The sequence below is a fragment of the Mastigoproctus giganteus genome, chromosome 12 (assembly GCF_048544385.1).
Source record: "Mastigoproctus giganteus isolate SK-2022 chromosome 12, ASM4854438v1, whole genome shotgun sequence".
Lineage (NCBI taxonomy): Eukaryota > Metazoa > Arthropoda > Arachnida > Uropygi > Thelyphonidae > Mastigoproctus > Mastigoproctus giganteus.
The window spans coordinates 175,898,338-175,924,696 of NC_143586.1; the positions used below are offsets into that span (position 1 = coordinate 175,898,338).

General features: G+C 35.6%; 1 protein-coding gene across 1 annotated transcript in view; it reads left to right on the top strand.

The window, feature by feature from the left end:
- Nucleotides 1-26,359, top strand: part of LOC150077613 (uncharacterized) — a 278,408-nt gene that overhangs the window by 18,433 nt on the left and 233,616 nt on the right. The window contains exons 2-3 of the mRNA XM_090385960.1: nt 19,711-21,897; nt 22,045-22,355. Coding sequence (XP_090242086.1) covers nt 19,711-21,897; nt 22,045-22,355 — 2,498 coding nt within the window. The remainder of the gene's footprint in view (nt 1-19,710; nt 21,898-22,044; nt 22,356-26,359) is intronic.

Consider the following 26,359-nt stretch of genomic DNA (forward strand, 5'->3'; position numbering starts at 1 on the left):
AGTAAGTTTGCAGATCTCCTATGCTTAATGTGATTAGTGCCAACGTGTACAACATCACCACCCTCTGTGCCCTTAAAAGATTTGAGTCCTAGTGTAAGTCCATGGCAGCAAAATTAAAACACTAACTTATGCATAAGTTAGTGTTGAATAAGTTTTTTTTTTTTTTTTTTCTACGTTTCTTTCTTTTGACATAGAAGATCTTAGCATATGGTTATGTATAAAGCCTCTTTGTTATTGCTTGGTTTACAAAAATATAATGAATTAAAATTAATTACATGAAATGAAACATTCTTCCTATTTTATTTAGTTACTGTATTTCATATGAATTTTTTTTTTTTCAGTCAGATATATTCTTTAAGTATACCAAATCTGGTTTGATATAATATTATAACTGATGATTGAGGCAACTTGGGGGAAGAATTTAAGGAACATATATACTAGAAAAATAAAAGTGAAAAAAAAAAAAAAAAAAGTTTAGTTTTATGAATTATAATACATTTGAAAGTAAATCTTTTTTTTTTTTTTTAATATTTTTTGTACTACCCCTTAAAGGGTTTTAAAATATGTTTACAATCTAAATGACTAGATAGGAGGCTACTGATCTACTATCCAGTTGGCAATGGCCATCTTAATTAGATTTTTAATTAATAATAAGTGCAGTAATTTTTCCACAGAAACAGAGAATGATGGATAGTTTCCAAACAATTATCCCAGCCCATAAATCAGTTAATAATGTTAGAGAGGAAAGGGGAAAAAAGGTAACTTTTTCTCATTTGAAAATTCTAGAGGTATTTTATACATCAGTTGATTGCTTGCCTGCCCTACTCTTGATAATTTTTGGTTACTTGCCCAATTTTTAACAGAGAAACCAAAACTATCAGTATGGAATGCATTGTTACAGATGGAATTTAATGGAGGGAGACTTATTTAGTTTTGTGTGAGCTTTCGTGGAATAAGTTCATACTTTAGCACCTTCAACAAGCAATTACAAATACAACAACTGAGTTAAGTAACCATTTTATTTTATATACACACTTATGCTACATGATATACTGTGTTGTTATAAGGTTTTAATTGCATCAGCAACTTTGACCATATTGCACCATTGTATATTAAGTTTGTACAAGTATGTGTTCACAGACTGAAATTAAGATGAATAACTCATGCGGGAACCCTACTCACTCAGATCAGTTGACTACACTGCAAATTGGGTAGGAAGAACATGTGCCTTTACATTTTGCAAATACAAATTGTCTTGATGAAAGTGACTTTAGAAATTCTTCCATTCACAGATGAGAATCAAATCCAAATGTGTGGTGGTAGAGTCAGCATATTGTCATGGAGGACATATATAGTGTGAATGCTATTATTAAATCATAAGCCAATTAAATTATTGGCTTCACTGGAAAATTTTATGCAAGTACTCTGTGTATTTGCCATAAATTCCCATGCAGAACACCTTGCTGAATCCATTCCTTAAATATTAGAAAATGTATAAAACTTGAACATTAACACAAGCCAAAAAAAACTATAATTATTGCCTTCAAAGCATAAACAGAAAATTACATTTATTATATTTTCTTGGCATAATAATGTTATTATAAGGAAGTTATAAAAAAAAGCCATTGCTCAAATTGGAAAATATTAACAACTGGAATGATGGTTTTTTTTTTTTTTTTTTTTTTTGCCAACAAAATAAGACTAAATATTTTTTGCAAAAAGTTTATCCCCTTGACAAGAACTGTTAACATTTTTTTGAAATTTTGGAAAGATTTAGCTATTAGAGCACTTATTAGCTTAATTTAAAAAAATATATATATATATCAATCCTAGCAATTTAACAACCATTGCATATAATATTAACCTTAGGATAATGTCAATTTTATCTTATGATAATCAGTATCTGCCATTAGGGAGCCATCAAGTAGCATACCACAAAAGCTCAATTTGTTGAAACAGTTCCTTATGGTGTTTTCATTAATGGAGTCCAAGCAGATTTTACAAATTGTATTGGATATCCAATATTGAAATTTTCTTCTGGGTGGTGTGTACAAAAGCCAGCCTCTTTTATATGAATCTTTATAATTTTGTTTCATATCAATTTACAGCTTGATCATGGAGTTGAAGGCAATTTATACAATTGGGTAGGAAGAACATGTGCCTTTACATTTTGCAAATACAAATTGTTTGAGGGGTCAAATCTTTTATTTGACCCCATTTTAGCATGTAATTCTCATTAACAAAGATTCAAAAATGGGTGATTTTATCCATGCCTTACTGTTTGAATAATAAGTGCAGGGTATGCACATTCTGAAAACATCACAATTGTTTTGCTTTCCCTATTACCAGCAGCTCAAGCTAATCCATTCTACTTTTGTTGCATAATAGGACTCAGCCTTTCCTTGCTTAGTTTATCCCACTTCACTTCTTACTTTTGAACTGCAGTGTTTTATCAAGTAAAGGGTAAAACAATAGGTCTGTCTCATCTGCATTAAAAGCATTTTAAGGACAGTATTCTGTGATGAGGGCTAGCAGATGGTTTTCCCACATATCCACTGCCTCTATAACTGCTAGTTAGGTGGGAGAAGGTAATTTTGATCTGCATTTATATGATAATATGGGTCAAAGTAATGCTTACACTCACCTCGTGAATTCTTCATTGTTGTCACAACAGCCAATGTTGATAAGATTTTTTGAGGGTAGCAATGTTTTAAATGAGAGGGAATATACAAACCTAAATACCTTCAAGGGGTGTGTCAGGGTAGTAAACTGTACAAGATTACTTAGTCTCAACAGTGTCTAAAGTAATGTCAGGAGTGTTCTCAATAAAATGGCTGAATTTGAACTGCTGGTTAGGACAACAAATGCTGATGTAATGCGGCTGACACCATCAATTTCCAGGTGGTGCCACCTGGAAATTGATGATGAGTTCCACTACTGTATATATAATGTATTTAATTGTAATATAATAAGAGGAGTTTACCTCGATACGTAGAACACTTCCGTATGATACTTTTGTTGCATAATAGGACTTCATATTCATTCCAGTGATCACGACATACAGTCAAAAAGTGTTGTCAACTTCAGGAAGGAAAATAATTTTGTATATTTTCATTAGATTCTTTTTAATATTTTTAATTGTGTTAAATTGGTTTCTAATTATTTTTTACTCTAATGTAAGTTTTTCGATTTTTTTTTTTTTTTTTTTGGTTTTAATTTCTGGAGAGTATCATACGGAAGTGTTCTATGGTACTATATTGAGGTAAACTCCTCTTATTATTTTACAAATATTAATATCAACGTAGAATGTATTGAGCATTACAGCTCTGATTCATACTATATAATGTATTTAGGGAAGATAGAAGGGGTGGAGGAGTTATGCTTCTTATCAAGAACAGCCTGAGCACCAAAAGAGCTTTTGCTGAGTCTGAAGTTGCATCTGCCAGTAGAGTCTGTGTGGTGTGAGTTAGTTGGAAGCAAAGGAACAATGAGTGGAAGTAATCCACAGACCATAAGACTGTGAACAATATGACGAGAGTCTTTACATGCAGATGGAATGGGTAAGCAAGTGTGAACGTCTTATTATGGGTGACTTTAATCTGCCCCAGATTGATTGGAATAAGTGGGAGGGAAACTCACAATGTGGAAAAACTTTTAAATAAACTAGATGATTATTATTTGTACCAGCATGTTAGAGAAAGTATTAGGGAAGAGAATATTCTAGACATTGTTACTAATGAATTAGATGACATCACAGGGCTATTAGATGACATCATCAATGGTATAGGAACCATTGTCAGGAAGTGATCATGCAATCATCAGTTGGAAGATGAAGAAAGGTGTTGCAGTAGTTAAAGGCATGGGTTTTAACTTCAGAAGCAGAGACTTTGACAGTTTAAGGTGCAATATGGCTTCTGTGAACTGAGCAGATTGCCAAGGCATGACGAATACATTTGAATTTTTGAATACTTTTAAAGCAAATAATCACAAGAGCTACAAATGTATACGTACCTTTAAGAAAATGTTGCACAAAGAGGATGCCAAAAAATAGATGACTTTTTAGCTGCTTGGTTAAATAGAGTAGAAAAAGATAGCGTGGGATGGTTACAGAGCAATGAAAAGTGCTGAAGTCTACAACAGTTACAAATTGATCTGTAATAGTACCAAAAATAAGAAAATCACGTTTAACTAACATAGTAGGCTATTTTGACAGTTACTCATAAGCTGGATGTGGGGAACAATTTTGACAAAGTTTATTTGGATTTTACCAAAGCATTTGATTCAGTTCTGCATAAGAGGCTGTATAAGCTGGAACATGTTATTTTAAGATTGTGGTCCCCAAGGATCAGTTTTTGGAATGCTTTTGCTTCTGATTTTCACAAATGACATCGACTAAGGGATAAAAAGGCATGATATCAAAAAGATGACATCGTGCAGATGACATAAAGATTGACATTCGTTAATGTTCAGTTCCAAGCACTGCTCCTTCAGGATGGCTTGAACAGACTTTAAAGATGGCGAGAGAAGTGGCAGTTATGTTTTAATGTTACTAAATGTAAGTTCTTACATTTGGGGAATAGCAACCCCCAAATAAATTATACACTTGGTGGATTTGAATTAAAAAGAGTGGAGGAACAAAGGGATCTGGTAGTTACAATATGAGCAGACATGAAATTTTCTGAACAGTGTAAATAGGCAGCGAGGAAAACCCATGCTGTCCTATCGATGATTTGTCAAATGGTGTCCTGTACAGATGGGGAAGTCAATTCCACTGTATAAGGCAATTGTAAGACCTCATTTGGAATACTATGTTCAAGTATGGAGACCTCATCTGAAAAAAGACATTAAGCTTCTCGAAAGGGTCCAAAGATGGCCAGCTCAAATGGTGAGATCTACGACCATATGAAGAAAGACTGATTATGGGGCTAAAGAGCTTGGCAACCAACCTCAAAGGTGACCTGATTGAAGTTTATAAGGTTCTGATGGGGATTAGTAAATTGAATGGTGGAATTATGACTGTTATATAGAGAATTCTGGGACTGTGGGGGGTATAAGTTCAAGTTACAGGGCTTAGATTAGATTTAGATAACGGGTTTAGATTAGATTGTAGGAAGATTTCTTTTAGCCTGTGAGTCGTTGATTGCTGGAAAAAGTTGCCCTTGCAGGTAGTTGAAGCTGACAGTGTGAAAATATTCAAAGGTCAACTGGATACTTACTTGTGTGAGGAGGGAAGCATATATTTTGTTTTTTTTTTTTTTTTTTTTTTTGCTAATGCAGCAAAAGCCTGTCTTTCTTGCACTATATGGCAAATACTATTACTATTTTCTACACTCTCACTAGTGCCTTCACCACACACACCTGGCCTTTACTGTGTACTGTATCAAACAACGGTGTATACTACGTGGAGATGGGGGGGAGCCCCTGGTGCCGTTTGACCTGAAAACACTTTACATACACACACACAAAGGTACAAGGTCATTTATTTTCTTAAATATTTCTATCCAGCCATTTGTTACTTTAAAATCATCTAGCCCAATCTTGGATTAAATCTGCAGCTTTTGACACTTCTATCTGCTGGTATGATCAATGCACATTCCTGTTTGATTCACTTCGGTAGCACTTCCTTGAGCTCTGGTTATTGTCTTTCGTGCATGCATTTTCTCTTGCCATTTACTTCATCTTTCAATATGGTTTCAGTTTTCTTTCATTTGGAATACTATCTTATTAAGTGCAGTCAGAAGTAGGGTAAGCCTTTGCAGTATTCAATGCTTAATGTGATAATTATGGTCTACTTCTTTTTATGATTTCCAGTTTTTCTGCATTACTAAATTTGCTTTGCTTGCTTCTCCATTATGAAATTTTCAAAACTACCCAAATAGGGACAGCCATGTCTCCCTGCACTTGACGCAGAACTACAAGGAATGATTCTGGGCTGGCTTAGAGCAAGTAGTTGTGCTCGTAGGTAATGGTCTTTCCCTTTCAATGCATTCGTTTTTCAAACGAATGCACTGAAAGGGAAAGCATGCCAGACATGCCATTCTCAGCAGTTGATGCCATGATTGCTTGATAAATGATAGCTAGCCATTTTGCACCCACTGGATGTTTGAGCACTGCCGGTAGTCTCTACTCAGTCTTTTTTTCCACTATTTCCAAGAAAATTCACAGGCTTTTAGAAATAGGCATTATTAGCTTGTAGGCAGCATCAGTTGTTAAAACAATATCCAGTGCCCAGAGAAAATTTAAGCACCTTAAGAAGAAATTGTAAACATGATTTCTGTATATCTACTTAATAGAAACTGGTTCTGGACTTCCAAAAATTGGTATTCTCAGTGAGAATGTACTAACAAGATTCCATTGTATTAGATACTATTATTTACTTAAATTTTCAAAATTATTTTAGATTTGTCGAGCCATAAAATGTGTGAAATTTGAATGTTACTAACTATATCCTGAATCAGAAGTGTGCACACCATGAAAAAATTGACATTCAGACAGACTTGGAGTTGTTTCTTTTTTTTATCACTTTATTTGGAATTACAAGGACTGTCCAATAAAGAATTATAATTTGTTTTTCACAATATACCTTTATTAATCATCCATATTTTGGTGGTCCTTTTCAAAGTAGTTCCCATTTGATGAAATCACTTACTCCAATGTTTCTGCCATTCTTCAAAACACGGATGATCCACCGTTTTTTGACATGCATTTGAGAATGACCCCCAATGTCTTTACATCTTCTGACAACTGGAAACGTTTTCCCTCACAGCTCCTCCTTCAACTTTGGAAATTAAAAAAAAATTGACTTTAGCTCTATGGAGCCGAAGGTGGATCCGTGAATAATGTCATGGGAAATGAAAAAAATACAATTTAAGCTTAATAAAATCTGTTGTATTTTATTCAGTATTTTCATTTAAAATCAACAATAAAAATTTGTGGTAACTAAAGTAGGATACATAGTTGAAACAATTCAAACTATTAACATTGCAATTGAAGACCAAGTCAATACATGATTGCCCATACGTAGTAGATTTTGTAGGATTTGATGCGAGTTTAAGATCGAATGTTGATTCCATAAAGTCGGGGAATATGCTTGCTTTCCGACGTTAGATTTGTGATTTTATCAAAATCTTCAAGCACTTTTAGTTGATGTAACTTTCGGCATCATTACGCTTAACTAAACGAAACTGAACCGTACTGCTCGACAAATGTGAAGTAACTGAGCAAAGGATCTTCAGAACAAATGACATCATTCCACTGACACTCGATAATGCTGCTTCAAACAGGTTACGGGTGGATAGGCCAACAACACAACTGCACTGCTCGACAAATGCGAAGTAACTGAACGAAGTAGCCAATTTATTGTTCAACTCTCGAAAACTAAAAAGCCGATTTGAAATCTATTTATATATCCTTGTAGAGTTCTCAAAGGGCAACAATTTATTATGTTGCTCAATTGTATGCAACTTGTTGCATACAATTGAGTTTTCTTGGGCATATGCATTGTACTTGTTGCGCCACTGCTATTGAGAGTGAAAGTAACCAAGGCGAACGGCAAATGACCAAAATGTGGAGCTTTTTAGTTTTTTCGAAAAAAATATTAGATATCAAAATTTCTAATTTTTTCTTGCATATTTGTCGATGACATTATATACCTGACAAAATAAGTATAAATTTATTATACTTTTGTCTATTAGTTTCGAAGATAGTATGAATCAGAGCTGTACTACTCAATATGTTCTACGTTGAGTAGTACAGCTCTTATTCATACTATCTAATTAATTTTTAAACTCTTATTGAAGGAAGGAAAATCGTTTTGAATTTTTTCGTTAGATTCTTTTAATTGCATTAATTTGATTTTGAATTGTTTTAAATTGATTTGAATTGTGTTAAATTGATTATTTAATTATTTATATTTTACTCTAATGTACCGGTAAGTTGTCGATTTTTTTCGTTTTTTCCGTTTTAATTTCTGGAGGGTATCATACGGAAGCGTTCTACGCACGATATTGAGGTAAACTCCTCTTATTATTTTACTAATATTAGTTTCGAAGATATATCAGTGGTTAGGCATTTCACTTTTCGTGATACCCTGAACGCTCTAGGGTATGCCCAGTATAGATGTTATTCACGTCAAAATTGCAGGGTGTGGGTCAGGGCTGTAGTGCAGATGAGGAACACATTTGAGATTAATGCTTAGTGCTCGATAGTATGAGCAATGTGAGGTCTCACATTGTCGTGATACAGTATCCACCCACCTGCGTGCAGTTGTGCTCGTTTGCGATAAATGTGATCATGATCCTGCAAAATGTGCAGGATCACATAGCATAACGTGCTGCTAAACCATTCCTTGAATGACAAAAAAAGAGATAACTATAACCTTTCCTGCAGAAGTGATAACTTTTGCTTTTTTCGGTGTTGGCAATGACGTTGATTATTATTATTATTATTATGCTAGCTACAACAAGATCTATAAAAATTAGGCAGATCAGCCGAGAAGTGGCAATTAAATTTAGTGAGTATGGGCTTGCACCCAGGGTCCTCAGCTCAATATCATTATTGTTCTCTCCCCCCCCCCCCCAAGGGTAACTCTTTTTTTTTTTTTTTTTTTTTTGGCTGGTGCAGCAAAAGCCTCTGGCTTCCCTGCACCATATGGCTAATAATAATAATAGACATATTGGTAGTAGTAGTTTCTCAAACTCTAGCAAGGAGCTAAATGATTTTGTAATAACTGAGAGCAAAGTGGAAGAGAAATTGTTGAAGTTGAACATAAGAAAGGCACCTTGGGTGGATGGATGGGATCTATTCAGTCATATTAAAGGAGGCAGCCAAGGAAGTAAGCAAACCCTTAGCCATAATTATGAGAGATTCCTTGGACTCAGGGGAGGCCCCCCATGGACTGGAGATGTGAAAATGTGTCTCCAATTCACAAATGGTGACACCAATAATTACAGACCTGTTAGTTTAACTTCTGCTCTGGGAAAAATAATGGAGTCACACGTTAAAGAAGCACTGGAGGATCATCTAGACAAGACTGCAGTTATAGTTCAGACAGAGCACGGGTTTGCTTAGGCGAAGTCTTGTCTGACCAATTCGATTGGATACTATGATGTGGTCCCAAAGGAACTGAATGAAAAAATTATTTTGATATCATATACTTGGATTTTAGGAAAGCTTTTGATACTGTTGCACATGGAAGACTACTGTTCAAATTGGAGCAGTGCGGCATTAAGGGTAAGTTGCTACTAGGGATAAAGGGTTCGTTGAGTGGTAGAAGACAAGAGTGGAAATCAATGGACACTGCTCTTCGTGGACTAATGTTATTAGTAGAGTCCCCCCCCCCAGGGTTTAGTGTTGGGCCCATTGTTGTTTTCTGTATTTATCAATGATATTGACGAATGTGTATCAGGATTAATGTCCAAGTTTGCTGAACACTACAGTACACTACTACAGCAGGATCTAGAAAAGTTGAGCAGATGTGCTGAGAAGTAGCAACTGAAAGTTTAACATTGACAAATGTAAAGTACTCCATATGGGTAGCAGTAATCCCAGAGTAATGTTCCAACTGCATGGAACTACACACAGGATAGTGGAGATTGAAAAAAAAACCTGGGGGTAATTGTGCAGTCCGATATGAAGTTTTCTGAGCAGTGTAGGCAGGCTGCAAGAGTAGCTCATGGTGTCTTGTCAGGTATATAGGAATTTTGCTAGCAGGGATAAGGTGATTGTCCCCTTTTATAAGGCAATGGTCAGGCCACACCTTAAATGCTGCATACAGGTCTGTAAGCCTCATTTTAGGAAGGATGTAGAGCTGTTGGAACGAATACAGAAAAGGGCAATGAGATTGGTGAATGGAACAAAGGGTTGCTGTTACCAAGGGAGGCTTAAGTTCTGCAAATTGCAGCATCTGGAGACTAGGCACTTTTTGGGTGATCTGATTGAGGTGGTGTATAAAACCTTGAATAGTTTGAGCAAGCTCAGTGCTGATGGGATTTCTCTTGCTCAGGTTAATCACCTGAGGGGACAGAAATTCAAATTGAGGAAAGATGGATGTAGAATAGATGTGCAGAAATTTACCTTTAGCCGGCGGATCGTTGATTGTTGGAACAAACTTCTGTCGTTGTCGTTGACAGCTTAAATAAATTCAAGCCAGAAATAGACAAACATTTGGAGTTAATGGATGGGTATAATGGGAAGGTTTTTTTTTTTTTTTTTTTTTTTTGGCTAATGCTATATAAATTGCTTTCTTGCACCATATGTCTCTAATAATGCTAATCCCAGTTAATGTACCAGCAGTATAGTACCACACTGAGGTTAGTGAAGAATGAAAAAATGTGGTGGTAATTAGCATTAGTAGAGGTGATGCAAGAAAGCAAGCTTATGCAGCATCAGCCAAAAAAAAAAAAAAAAAAACTTTCACTTCACCCCTCCGTTCGTTCAAAATACCTGTCCAGCTGAGCCTTAAATTTATTTAGGCTATCAACTTCCACAACAAGGGATGGAAGTCTGTTCCATCAACCAACTACCCGCTGGCTAAAGGCAAATTTCCACACATCTATCCTACATCTGTCTTTCCTCAATTTCAATTTATGCCCTCTCAGGTGATTATTCTGAGCAAGAGGAAGAATCCCATCAGCATTGAGCATGCTCAAACCATTCGAGGCTTTATACACCGCTATCAGATCATCTCGCCGGTGCCTACTCTCCAGACACTGTAATTTGTAAAACTTAAGCCTTCCATTCACTAATCTTGTAGCCCTTCTCTGTACTCGTTCCAGCAGCTCTACATCCTTCTTGAAATGAGGCCTCCAGACCTGTACACAGTACTCAAGATGTGGCCTGACCATTGCCTTATACAAGGGAATAATCACCCCCTTATCCCTGCTAGAAAAATTCCTGTATATCATTGGATAGGACACCATGAGCTACTCTTGCAGCCCATCTGCACTGCTCAGAGAACTTCATATCTGCCTGCACAATTATCCCCAGGTCCTTTTCATTCCCTACCACTGTCAGTGTAGTACCACAGAGTTGATACGTTGCTCTGGGATTCCTGTTTCCCATATGTAGTACTTTACATTTGTCAATGTTAAACTTCATTTGTCACCTCTGAGCCCATCTGCTCAACCTTTCCAGATCCTGTTGTAGCAGCATAGCGTCAGTAGTGTCCTTAACAACCATGCGAACCATTGTATCGTCTGGAAACTTGGACATTAAGCCTGATATACCATCATCAATATTATTTATAAATACATAAAACAATAATGGACCCAATACTGAACTCTGAGGGCTCCACTAATAACATTAGTCCACGATAAGCAGTGTCCATTGATTACCACTCTGTCTTCTCCCCCTCAACCACCCATTTATACCTAGCAGCAATTTGCTTCCAGTGCAACAGTATCAAAAGCCTTTTTAAGATCCAAGTATATAATATCAAAGTTATTCCCTGCATCCAATTCTTTTGTGACTGCATCATAGTATCCAATCAAATTGGTCAGGCAAGACTTCCCTTTAACAAAACCATGCTGTGTCTGAGCTATAACTGAAGTCCTATCTAGATGATCCTGCAGTGCTTCTTTAAACAGTGCCTCCATTAATTTTCCTGGAACAGAAGTTAAACTCACAGGTCTATAATTATATAATTACTTGTGTCAGCCTTTGATCCTCCTTTGTGAATTAGTCACATTTGCACATCTCCAGTCTATGGGTACCTCCCCTGAGTCCAAAGAAGATCTCATGATTATGGCTAAGGGTTTGCTTACTTCCTTTGCTGCCTCCTTTAATATAACTGGATAGATCCCATCCACCCCAGGTGCCTTTCTTGTGTTTATCTTTAACAATTTCTCCTCCACTTTACTCTCAGTTATTACAAGATTATCTAGCTTACTGCTAGATTTGAATACACCTCTGGCATTCCCTTTGCTGAATAACTCCTCATGTGTGAATGTCGATGCAAAATATTCATTTAGTTTGTTAGCTACCTGAGCAGGATCATCAACAGTTGACCCATCGATATCAAGTGGACCAATCTTGGTGGTAGATGACTCTCATCAACCGGTGAAATACCACCACTTTGCTTAATGGAGGCTTGAAGTGGTGGAACCCATGTTTAGTCTCTAGAGCTAAGTTCCGGTCAACCATTCCCTATCTCTTCCATTATGCAGTATGATTGAGGACTTTTGAGGTTATGATGAACGTTGTGGCAAGATCCAATATTCCTTACATTTCGAGGATACAGCTCTAAAACGGTGTTCCGCCGGACCGAACCTATTGGTAACTCTCTAGGAGGCTTCCAGATCAGCTAGTGTATAATCTTGCTACCTCTACTCTGCCAGATAGTGACTGGAGGGAGTAGGAGTAGTGTGTATGCGGGGAGCATTGCCAAGGCCTCGTTATATCAAGGATCTGGGTATATTCTTACCACGTGTATGCCCTATCCAAATATTTCATTACTTCATACAGCATGTCCCACCCACTTTTTCTTACTATTGAATACACCATGAATTGTCAAACTAATAGAGCAAGCTTATCTGCAAAAAGATCTAAACCTACCAAGCACTTCCTAATTCATTTCACAAATATACGTGGTCTCAGTTCTAACCTCAACGATGTCCATTTCCACTTGCAGTCTGCCAAACCCCATGTACATTTCATTTTCTGACAGAAACTCAGCTATTTGCTTGATTCAACAGCTGCTCATAGTTGCCCAAATTATTCGCTATATGATTCCTTTCGCCTCAAAGGTGGGAATTGTGCATATGTCCATTTCGATATTCCCTATCAAAGAATATAATTTGGAATCTCCTCTTTTCGACCTTCTCTGGCTTAAAATCTCTCTACCTCATTCTGTCAAATCTGTTGTCTCTACCGTTCTCTCAATTCCAATAATCACTTGGAGCTCTTTGACTTCCTCTCTTTGCAACGTTACTTTCTCCAGTCCAACTTTCCTAACAGTGAGATAATTTTCCTTGGTGATTTTAATGTTCACAACTCCAGCTGGCTTCTGTTTTCCAGTCCATTGCAAAAGCCTCAGCTTCTCGACCCAACAGGTCGAGATGCTGAGGCTTTTGCAATTACTAATGACCTAGCACAGATTGTTCATTTACCTACGAGAATACCGGACAATCCTAATCATACAGCCAATACGCTTGATCTTTTTCTGACAAACAACCCTTCAGTACACGGTCGAAGTGAGACGTCCTTTAGACACTTCAGATCACAACTTGGTGATTGTCTCTTGTCCAATGGAACCTTTATCTCATGGCTATTCCCAACCTCGTGTTGTTTGGCATTACAAGAATGCAAAATGGGATGACCTGTGAGACTTCTTTTCTTCTTTTCCTTGGTCGGATTACTGTTTCAAAACTTCTGATGTCAACGTTTGTTCAGATCGTGTTAGTGAAATTATTCTTGCAGGAATGGAATCCTTTATCCCACACTCCACTTTAAAATCTCGTATTTTATCTAAACCTTAGTTTTCCAATAAATGTGCTAAGGCTGTTCAAGAGAAGAATGTTGCATATCATAATTGGCTTGTTTGTCATTCTTCAGTTTCATTTTCTGCCTACACCAAAGCTCGCAACAATTGTAAAGCAGTTATTAATCAGTCCAAACTAGAGTTTGAACGGGCTAAGAGTAGAAAACTTGCTTCTTGCCCTAATGGTAGCCGAGCATTCTAGTCTCTTGCCAAAGCTATTGGCCGCAACTTTTGCCCATCTCTGCTCCCACTTCTGTCCAAACCAGATGATTCTGTTGTCACTTCAGCCAAGGATACAGCTGACCTGCTAGCATCCCATTTTTCTTCCAGCTCATGTATTAATGATCTTGGTAAAAGACCTCCCACCATTCCCAACATGCTCCATTTAATACCTCCTGTGGACTTCCTTCAAAAGGATATCAGAAGGATTTTGGTGAATCTTGATGCTAAGAAAGCTTCAGGTCCTGATGGTATTTCTCCACTTGTTCTCAAAACCTGTGCTCCTGAACTTACACCTATTCTTTGCCGCCTTTTTTCACTTTCTTATTCCAAAGGTGTTTTTCCTTCTGCTTGGAAATTTGCTCATATCCAGCCAGTTCCTAAAAAGGGTGACAAATCCCTCCCATCCAATTATCGTCCCATTGCTATTACTTCTACTCTTTCTAAAGTAATGGAGAAATCAATTAACCGCCAACTCTTAATCTACCTAGAAACCTTCCGTCTGATCAACGATCACCGGTATGGATTCCGTCAGTGTCGATCCACTGGAGATATTCTGGCTTATGTTACCCATTTATGGACTAATTCAATGGAAAGGTTCGGTGAAACACAAGTAGTTGGTCTTGACATCTCAAAGGCTTTTGATCGTGTTTGGCATAAAGGTCTTCTAAACAAGCTTCCATCTTATGGTTTACCAACTGTTTTTAGAATTGGTTATCCAGTTTTCTCTCTGATCGCTCACTGAGGGTGATGGTAGATGGCTCTCTGTCTTCTAACTTCTCCACTAATGCCGGTGTCCCCCAAGGTTCAGTTCTTTCCCCCACTCTTTTCCTCTTGTATATCAATGACCTTCTTCCACTGACTGGAAATCCTATCCATAGGTTTACCGATGATAGCACATTGCATTCCAGTTTCCATTTTGAGAAACCTTGTCCTGCTCAATCAGCTTCAACTTCTCGAAAATCTGCTACCAATTCCTTAAATGCCAATCTTCAGGTGATTCTCCAGTGGACCAAAGACAACTTAGTTGATTTCAACCCTTCTAAAACTCAGTCTTGTCTTATATCTCGCAAATAGGATTCTTCTGCTCCTATGCTTATCTTTAGTGACACTCTGATTTCTAGGATATATATCTCTTTTGGGGATTACCCTGACTTCTAATTACCCTGGCACAAGCACATTACAAATATTGCTTCCTCTGCATCTAAAAAACTTGGTTTTCTCTTTCGCTCTCGGTGTTACTTTTCTTCCAAACAGCTGCTCACTCTGTATAAATCTCAAATCCGCCCTGCCATGGAATATTGTTCCCACATCTGGGGTGGTGCCCCCAAAACCTCTCTCAGGCTTCTTGATTCCATTCAGAAGAGGGCAGTTAGGTTAATTAATGATTCATCTCTAACAGAGTCTCTCCACTTCTTTCTCATAAACGTACTGTTTCTGCTGCATGCCTCTTCTACAGATACTTCCATGGGCACTGTTCTTCTGAATTGGTTTCTTTAATTCCCACTCTATCTTTCAAAACAGTCCGAACACGTGCCGCCACCAGCCAACATCCATTTACTGTCCAACTTCAAACCCACAGAACCAACTTTTCATCTTCGTCATTTATTCATTCAACTGCCGTTTTCTGGAACAACCTTCCTTCATACGTATTTCCTGAAAATTACAATTTACAGAAGTTCAAGTCCAATGTCAACAAATATCTTCTTTCGTCTTCTCAACCTCCAACCCAAGCACGGTACTAAGTACTATAGGTTCTAATACCTCTCACGTTTGGGATTCACATAAAAAAAAAATCTGATTCATCCCCTTCCTTCTAGAGTACATAAGTAAAGAACTCTTTGCTGTTTTTCTTTGCATCCCTTTCCAAAGATTTCTCGTAATCTGCCTTCGCCTGCCTAACCTCCTTTGTAACTTGGTTACAGATCAACTTATATCTATCATAGGCTTCTATGTCACATGTTAATTTATATGTATCCCTTGCATTTTTCTTCTCTGCCATATGTCACATTTGACATCCATTTAGGCCTAAACCTTGAACAAGATAAGTTCTTTGAATGCTTCCCATTTTGTATTTGCTGTTGGTAACATCATCAGTTGGGCCCACTGTATAGAATTTAAATATTGTCTCAGACCATCGTAGCCGCCTTTATGAAAGCAATAACCCTTCCCTTTACCCCTGATGGTAGTTACCTCTTTGAATAAATTCCACTTCAGCACACTGTGATCACTGCCACCTAGTGTTTCCTCTATCTGCAGATTCTTAATGCATGAAGAATCACTACTGATAATGAAATCAAGAGTATTACTTCCTCTAGTTGCCTCCCGCACATGCTGATATAGAAAACAATCATCTAGTAAATCCACAAAAGCGTGTGAGTGACCAATCCACAAGAGCTAGTATGTGAGTGACCAACCCACAAATTTCAGTCAATATCTGGGAAATTAAAATCCCTCATTATCAGACTCTGAGTTACTGGCCCACTCTATTTCCCTGTACAGTGTCTTATTATACTCATCAGAGTCATTAGGCCTATAGCACACTCCTACTCTCATTTTTGATCTCCCAATACTTATGTCGCACCAAACTGACTCGACACTGCACTGTCCAGTGATGTCGACTAACTTTACTTCCTTGGATTTTATGTGTTTCTTAACTAATAGCCTAACCCCTCCTCCCTTCCTATCCTGTCTATCCTTTCTGTACACATTGTACTCCCCAAATTCCAGTTCTGCATTCCTTATATCTGTGTGACACCACGTCTCTGATATCCCAACAATATCTGCCTTTGATGTTCTGAGCAATACCTCAAATTCATCAAATTTGTTTACTAAACTCCTAGCATTGGTGTACACGCAAGTATATATGCACCTGTTCCTATTCTTAGCTACTCTAACACAACCCATGTGTTTACTTGTACCGCAATGACTCTCAGCACTCTCTGAAATGTAGTGTATCTTGTTTTCCAGGCTTCTGCTCATTCCAATAGAAGCAGTGCAAGAAGAGGTGCTTTCACCTCTGCCAGTGGCTACTGTTAATCTATTAGTCCTTGTATCCCACCCCAAGCTAGCAGGTTTCCGACCCACCTAACACTGCCTCGATAGCATCAGCAAATATTCTTGCACCCTTTCTATTTAAGTGTATCCCATCACTGTAGAAACAGTCTTTCCTTTTAACAAGTACAGCCCAGGCTGAAAAATATTCTACCCCTTGAGCCTCGCACAATCTTTCCAGGGCCGAATTGATCGACAAGGCTCTCATCATATATTCCTTCCTATCGTGTCTGGCCAGAACTGCAGACACTTTCAAATTCAACCCTAATTCACGGCTTTTTTTCAACAGTGACCTGTACTTGTTAAGTAATTCTGCCTGTCTTCTTCTCCTAATATCATTAGTGCCAACGTGTACAACTATATCACCTTTTGTGTCGTTAAAAATATTAAATATGGTAAGCTTGTGTGAAGTCTGTGCCTTGCATATGTAAATTTTTAAATGCTGGTGTTAAACTGTCAAATAATTGTAATAAAATAAATGAAAGCAAAACAGTTTGTAAAATTGAAGATTCTGTACTACCAAATATTACGGATTTGAATCAAAATCTGTACTATTCAGTATTTCTCTTAACACTTCCAGAACTGTGGAATAAATCTAATTTTTTTTATTTTACTGCCAAATGAAGTACAAATTGCATTACTTTTGCTCCACCATCTTGTCTCAACAATCTTATTAAGTCTTTTTACTTTATTAAAAAAAAAAAAAAAAAAAAATCTCTTTTTTTTTTTTTTTTTCCTAACTGCAGTTTTCCCAAATAGAAAGTCTTTTGTAGGATTCAGAAAAAATCTGAATATGATTTCAAAAAATTTTATTTTTACACATGATTGTGTACTCATCTCGTCTTCTTATCACACCCTTGTCTATAAGCGTCCAGAGCCATAAACTCATCCATGTTTAATATCTCACTAAATAAATAACACATTTTAAGATCCCCAGCCATACCCCTCCATCTGATAAGTCATATTTAGAGGAGCACGTTACTGCCTGTGGCAGCAGACCTCTGCTATCTAAAAACACCAGCATAATTAAACTTCAAAGCATATGCTAACTCTCTTATAATATAAAGTATAAATTCAATAAAAATAAAACTTCCAAGAACTTCTTTTTATCAATAAATAAATAAAATTCAAAATATCATGAAACTTTTAAATTATAAACTCATGAACATATATACAATTCTACAGTACCCCTCCTTTCCTTCACAAACCGACTGAATTTTCAAAGTCCAAGAAGGCCCTGTAATTCTTTATATATCCACAAAAAGCTTGAAGCAGTCATATGTATCAGTGCCTCAGAATATGCTCAGTATCTTATATTTATCCACATACATAAATTATTCTCAATACCTAATTCTACTAATCTCTTTCTTAGACCATGCCCTGTTACCACACTGTAGCAAAGACCCCTAAACCTAGCCAAGAAAAAAAAATATAGTTTGTAAATAATTTTTTAAAGCTACATGTTGATTTTTCTGTATTTAAAATAATTAGTAGACTTTCTTGCATATCTAATTTTACATTTCAACCTGCAAAAATAAAAGGCATCACAGACTATTTCCCTAATCATGACTTTAAACAAGTCGTTACCTTTGTGGCTTAATTCCATTAAGATATGATTACTATTGAAAGCACTGTTGCCCCACAATATTTACTTATATAAAGAGCAATAAAGTTCTCGGACCTATACCAATCTGTTGATCACATGCAGAACTCTTAGTTGTCAGGATATCCAAGCACCTAAGGAAAAGAGAGATGTCGTACCAGAGTAATTGAACCCCATATTGAGCTCAGTTACTCTCTTGTGACTTGCTTCTGCAGGTATATCAAGCTTAAATGTCCAAGTTTGCAGATGATAAGAAGGTTGGTAGTGTTGTTAATGACAGCAAGGACGGTATGCTACTGCAACAGGATCTAGAAAAGTTGGGCAGATGGACTTTGAGGCGGCAACTGAAGTTTGACAAATGCAAAGTACTGAAAATGGGTAGCAGTAACCCCAGAGTAACATACCAACTATGCGGTACCACACTCAGGGTAGTGGAGAATGGGGCCTTGTCAATGATTTATAATTTTGCTAGTAGGGATAAGAAGGTGATTATCCCCTTGTATAATAAGGCAATGGTCAGGCCACACCTTGAGTACTGCATACAGGTCTGGAGGCCTCATTTTAGGAAAGATGTTGTGCTACTAAAACGAGTACAGAGAAGGACAGTGAGATTAGTGAATGGAACAAAAGGTTGCTGTTACCAAGATAGGCTTAAGTTCTACAAATTGCAGTGTCTGGAGACTTAGACACCTGAAAGGTGATCTCATTGGATGTATAAGGCCTTGGTTGGTTTGAGCAAGCGGAATGCTGACAGGATTCTTCCTCTTGCTCAGATTGCCACCTAAGTGGGCATAATAAATTCAAATTGAGGAAAGACAGTTGTAGAATAGATGTACAGAAATTTGCCAGCCAGCAGGTGGTTGATTGCTGGAACAAACTTCTATCTTTCGTTGTGGAAGTTGACAGCTTATATAAATTCAAGGCTGAACTAGACAAACTTTTGGAGTGAAATGGGAAGGGTTTTTTTTTTTTTTTTTTTTTTTTTGGCTGATGCTATATAAGCTTGCTTGCTTGCATCATATGCCTCTGCTGATGCTAATATAAAACTATTTAAAAGACAAATTATGTCGTAATGATTTCATGTTAGAGGGATTGATGTTCTTATGTTTTATGATTTATGTTCCATGGCCACTTCATTTGGGCTCAGTTTCCTAAAAAGCCAAAACTGTAGAATAAAAAAGTGTGTATTTCAATTGAAGGTGTTCAAATTTAAGTTGAAGCTGTTATTTTAGCTTAAAATGTCTGTTTTTTTTTTCAAGACTTTTTTTTTTGAAGGTTCATATTGGTATGATCATTAAATGCTTAGAATTACTTTAAATGTTGTATAACTCGTTTTTAATTGAATTTTCTTTTGTAGATATACCAGGTGGACAACAGTCTCATAGAACATCAGTGGAGGAGACTTGTAGTGATAACAAAATGGAATTGCTGGCTAGAGTAAATATTGCTCTTCAAAGAGTGCAAGAGGATGTTACACGAGCAACACTGATGAGTACATCTGACATTTCAGAAGACATGTTTTCATCAGCTTACATTCCTACCCCAGTTTCCAAGTGTCCTTCCAAAGGTAAAATAAGTATCGATAGTGACTCAAAGAAACTTTTGTCTGTATCTGCAATACCCGAATATAAACCTACACCAATAGCAGAACTGAAAAAATTGCATAAGAAGCAGTCTGATTATATTTTGAATTATGAAGAGAGTGAGCCTACTGACGATGACTGCACTAATAACTCAGACTATTATCCTACTACTAATTTTACAGCCAACAAAAAACGAAAAAAGACTGAGGAATATGACCCAACGGAAGTAAAATGCACTTATAAAAAAACACCTATAGATTCTTTTACAGCTGCTTATAACTGCTTTAGTTCTAACAAAATATCACTTGATGAACACCTGAGCAATACCAATCATCCTGTGAATCAGTTGTACTCTTTTACAGGCTCGAATAACTATGGAAATGAGATTATTGCTAATTTCAGTGATGATAGTGATAATGATAATGAATCTATTTTAAGTTCTCATGGAAATCTTGATGATGATGATAATATAGACAACTTGGACAAGCAACATAATATAAATACAGTTGTTCAGCCACTCACTGAAGGTCAAAAAATTAAAAAAAAAATATATGATTTTACACGTTCACTACAGGAACAGGAAGGAAAGGATATTAACCTTAAAAGAAATTGTTTGTATAAAAATAGTACTGCTAATCATAAATCTAGTGAAGGTAATTTCCCTCATGAACCAAAAATTTCTAATCATACATCGTTTAAAGAACAGCATGGCACTGAAAATATAGATTCTACAAAATGCTCAGTTCAACATAAATCAAAAAAAAATAGTCAGGAAAAAAATGTCCTTCAAACACACAGTTCTCCTGACAGTGACTTAAATCCTGCTGTTAGCAGTTTTGTGGCAAAGCAAGATAGTATTAAAGCTAATGAGTGTATAATTGATGAAAATGGCAGAAAAATTGTGAAAGGTGATGCTGCACATTCAGTGAAAAAAAAGAAAAACTACAGCAACTTAAAAACCAATAGTATTAATAAAAATATTAGTACTAATACTAAAAAACATACTGACAGTTCATTAGGAAAACAAGATAACAAGCAGAAGGCTAAGAATAATATACATGATCTGAAAGACACAGAAAATGAATCCGGTGTAATTTTAGTTCCGCAAAAACCCAAAATAGGTCATAATTCAAAAAGAAGTGTTAATAAAATTGCTGGCAGTGCAGAACAGAAATCCAGTGGTAATAATCTACCAAAACAAAATAATGAAGAAAATTCTATTGTTTGTATACCAGTGGAAGGTCAGAACAATTCTAAGAATATCAAAAATTGTACAAAAGGTTTGCTACCACAAAAGATGAAAAAAAATAATAGCCTGAAAAAAAATATTCTTCATAAAAACAATAAGAGTAATTCTGAACACAAGGTTAGAAGTGATGGTACCTTGGTAAAACAATCTAATGAAATTAAAGATATTGATTATGCTAATCAAAATGAAGATGGAAATATACAGGATTCTTCAAAGGCTTTGTTCATACAAAAAATGAATAAAGATACTAGTCCAAAAATGAGTACACTTAATAGTAACCAAAACATTAAACTTGAACTTAATTCAATTGATGAGAATTCTTATAATAGTTGTCACAAACAAATAAAAAAAAAAGATCAGGGATTCACTTTCAGTGCAGTATCTTCTAATGATTTACAAAATAGCAATGACAGTGTAAAGCATGTTACAAAATCTTCCATTCAGCAAAAAGAAAAAAAGGATAGTAGTATAGCAATAGTTGCATCTCATAGAAATGCAAGTGGAATGCCCGAGTATAAACAGAAATCTGTAGCAGAACAGTGTGTTGTAAAACCATTAGAAAAAAAAGACACTTCTAAGTTCCATCACAAGAGCAAGTTAGAATCCATCAATAAAAAAGAAATGAAATATGATGAACAAAAACACCACAAAGATACCAAAGTTAGATCTAAAGACAGAAAGAATTTAGAATATAATAAAATGGAGGAAAGAGGTTCCAAAATTTCACCTAGAATTTCTTCTCAAAATGAATTAGTCTTATGTGACCAACACACAAGAAAAAAAAAAAGGGATAATAATAAAAATTGTAATATAAATAAAGGCAACAGAAGTCATACAATTAATAAATTAAAAGCATTAGATGACAAGAAAGAGAAAAATGACACAAAAGTGGTTAAAGGAGTAAATGTCTCTAAAGTTAAAAACTCAAAAGAAGAATCAGAGTTGAGTATGAAAAGATCCATAGATAATTCTAGTGATCAAGAATTATCCGAAAATTCTATTTGTCATACAGATGATATTCCAGAAAATTTTGCATCAAGTGAATTAGATGAATCAGATTATAGTCAATATATAGAGAGTGATCTTGACGATGATAATACTTATGAGGAATGTTGGCGAATATTTAATGAAACATCAACTGTTTCTAACAAAGAAGATAATCTAAAAAAGGTAATTTTTACTCTGATCTAAAAATAAATTAGTATTAGTAATGGCAAAATGATGCAAAGAAGCAATGTTATGCATCATTAGCCAAAAAATCTACACTACCGAATTATATGCCTATTCCTTCTAATAATTTATCCAATCCTTCAAATTTATTCCAACATTCAGTTATGCTCTGGCTAAAAGCAAATTTCAGCACATCTATCCTGCAATAATCCTTTTTCAGTTTAAATTTGGTTCCTTCTCTATATGCTCAAGAAGAAAGAGTAACAATACCAATGGTACCCAACCATTTAAAATGTTAAACACTTCAGTGTAGTCTTCTCACAGATGCCTAATATCTAGATGCTGCAATTTACACAATCCCAAGTGTTTCTTGGTAAGTATCCTTTTATGCCCCTGACTAATCTTTGTTGTTGTTCTTCTTTGCACCTGTTCCAGCAATCTGTATCCTTCCTAAAACGAAACTTTCACACTTGTATGCAGTACACAAAATGTGGACCAACCATTGTCTTCTATAGTGGGATAATTTATTCTCTACTTTTCTAAATATAGTCAAAGGTGATAGATGACTTTCATCAACCGGTGAAATACCACCACTTTGCTTATTGGAGGCTTGAAGTGGTGAAACCCATGTTTAGTCTCTAGCAAAGTTTCCAGCATCCCCCCCCCATACTTCTCCTTCAACCCTGCACGGTACTAAGTACTATAGGTTTTGATACCTTTCGTGTTTTTTTTTCATAAAAAAAACTTTTGCTGCAACATTTTTTTTTTTTTTTTTTTTTTTTAACAGTTTTCTCAGAGTAATTGAGCATAAGTGTCAGGGGTCCTGCTGTACTCTTTGCAACTCTAATGGAAAAGTCAGACTGACTAGCATCTCACATTTGCTGATGCTGCGAAGTTTCAAATTACACATTTGATTACAGTCCTTGTCCTCTCCTACTAGTTATGTAAACATCTATAGGCTTACACGAATTGTTTTAAAAGACTTATTTACTTTACATAGAAAAATATGAAATAAATTCTAAAAAAAATAAATAAATAAAAATTTTAAGATGAAAGTCAATAATACTATCTAATATATGTAATAAATTCTTTATTTTCTACTTTTTTTTAATCATTTAATTATTTTCTTTTGCTCACCTTTAAGTTGATTCCTCTCCCTATATCCAAGCTATTTAGCTACATCTCTTTCTACTAACACTCCTGGTCCATTGCCAGCTCCTTTTATAGGAAGATCAGTTTTATGACTCCAACATTAAAACCTTTTAACAGGATACTGCTATCTATCTATCATGTTTATCATTTCCCCAGTTCTCTTTGCCTTCCTTACCATTTCTCCCTGTTTTAATTTTTTCACCTCTCCATGCATTGTACGTGTATGCTGGTCCATTGCACTCTGTCTGCTTTGGCTAAATATGCGGCTGTTAAAAAATTTTAAAATTCATTTCTCTAAAATTATTTCGCTAAAATTTCAAAAAATTCGTCATAAATGATGTTTTGGCCATACACTTCACTACATCAAATGTAATTTACAATATTACAAATTAGTTGATGGCATACATTCTAGTATTATATCTATTAATACATTAACATATAGGGTCCATAGTTTTTGCATATTCCAAATTCATAAGTGTTTTTAATCCTACTTTTCCATTTTGATCTGCTTGCATTTAAACAGATGTTCAAAATGTTATGGTCCCCATTGGATTATTACAGTTGTGGTTCCCTGACAAAGTTTTCTGCGATGTTTCATTATACTTTACTTTCTTCCCAGCATTGATATTTTGAATTCATTCATCTCAGGCCGTACATAAGAGTAATTGCTTATTTGCCAAATACAGGCAGTTCCTGACTTTGAGTTAATTTATTCCTAGTGCGTGCCCTTAAAGCTGGAATTTATTTCCCATAGACGTTAAAAACAGGAGTTACATTCTCAACAATGAATTTTGACGATAGTAATGTTAAATAAAGGTCAACAAAATAAGTTTATGCTTAAAGAATGATTTGTTTATCCACAGAAATGAAAGCAGCCTTTAAAATAAAGCAAATTATAATAATAGAGAAATTATTTATGTCAGAAATGTTAAAGAATGTTTATACTTCAGCTTCATCGACTAAATGCACACTCATATTGATGGTTCATCACTCATTGTTGGCTGAGCACTCGTTTGTTGGAAGTACAAGGAGTCACCTTCTTCTTTGGGAGTGCTTCAAGAGTAATTTGTTTCCAGGACAGTCTTCTGTTTTTTTTGTAAATTTCACGATAGCATGCATATGCATTTTCTAAATCTGTAACAACTTTTCTAGTGCGCTCTACAAGATGGCGAAAATGAAGAGCAACACAACCACTCTTTGTAATGTCAGCATGGTAACTGCCTTATGTAACTTATTGAGATGCTCACGTCTGCCTAGGTGCTTCTGTAGCCGGGTGGGCAGGAGCAGCAGTGCATAGCACATGCTTCTTGATTAGACCGGGGTTCGAGCCCGTGACCACCAAATACGGCGGATGCGGAAAGGTCAGGGAATGATCACCGCATATCCTCAGAGCAATATGGCATTAGTTGCTAATGCTCCTAAAAACCAAATAACAAACAAACGTCTGCCTAAACAAATGGCCTGCGAGGGTAGCACAGTGATATCATCACTGTTCTCCCCACACCAGGTGGAAAAGGCCAGGGTTCGAATCCTGTCGACAATGTGAGGAACTTTAATGGCTTTTTTCACCCAATGGCTGAGTTAGTCAGTCTTAGGCGTAGATAGCAAGATTATTTCCCCAGAAACTGTAGTTTTTCATCCAGCAAAACAGGCAAATCAACCAGAGAACACATGCAATTTACAGACACGATACATATATACTGGTAAATGTAAGAAATTATGGGTGGCCCTAATAAAATAATTTGAATTATTTTATTAGAGCCACCTAATAAAATAATTAGGTAGCCCTAATAATTAATTTGAATTAATTTAAATTCGAAACAAATGCACACATGGTAGTACTGCATTTACAGCTATGAGCTTGGTTTGAAATGCCATAGTTTTGAATTTTTAGTACTGTATTTATTTATTGCAATTAATGTTCATACTTTTGATTTTTTTGATACTTGATAGTTGAAAAAAAAAAACTCGTAAAGCAGGAACTGCCTGTATTCACAAATTAAAATCTACAACTTCGATATCTAAATACTAGTGCTGGTAATTAGTATTATATATTATACTATGTATATAATCGTTATCATATTCACCATTAATATTTTTATAATCATTAGTATTTTTTATATTCTTTCAGCATCTTCCTTTCTCATGCTTCCACTTTCCTTTCTTTAGTTCTTCTGCATAATGAACACTTCGGCCTATTCTGGCATCAGTTTTTTTATATATTATTATATTTTAACTAAACTCTTCATTAGCATCATAGCACTTGAAGGTGTCTATCCATATTCTACTTTCGCTTGACATACATCCATCCATATTGTAACCATTATAATAAACTATTTCTACTGATATTTATATCACACTATATATATATATATATATATATATATATATATATATATATATATATATATTAAATGGAGGCGATTAAAAGTATCTAATATATAAAATTAAAAAATATGTTTTTGTTTTTTAATATGTATTTTAAATAATAAGAAGAAATATATGTCCACACACAAGTTTAGTTAAGTGTCATGTGCTTATTGGACCTTTAAATTCAAAGTGGAAGAAAGTAATAGATCCATTTTTATATTTTATGCCTGAAACATTTTTTTCTTAAATTCTCGTTATAATTAATGTTATTTTATTTAATTTTTTAATAAAATGTAGTGCTATCTATTAAGAAAAGATGAAATATTTGTATTTTTCAAACAGAAATTTAAAAAACTCAAATGTTTTTAGAGAAATTAAAAAGGAAACTGCCACCCATTTGTTAGGTGCTGCACTGCTGTGTTTTCCATCACTTGTACTGCTTCCACTATTGTGTTAAATATTAATTTATTCTTATTTTGACC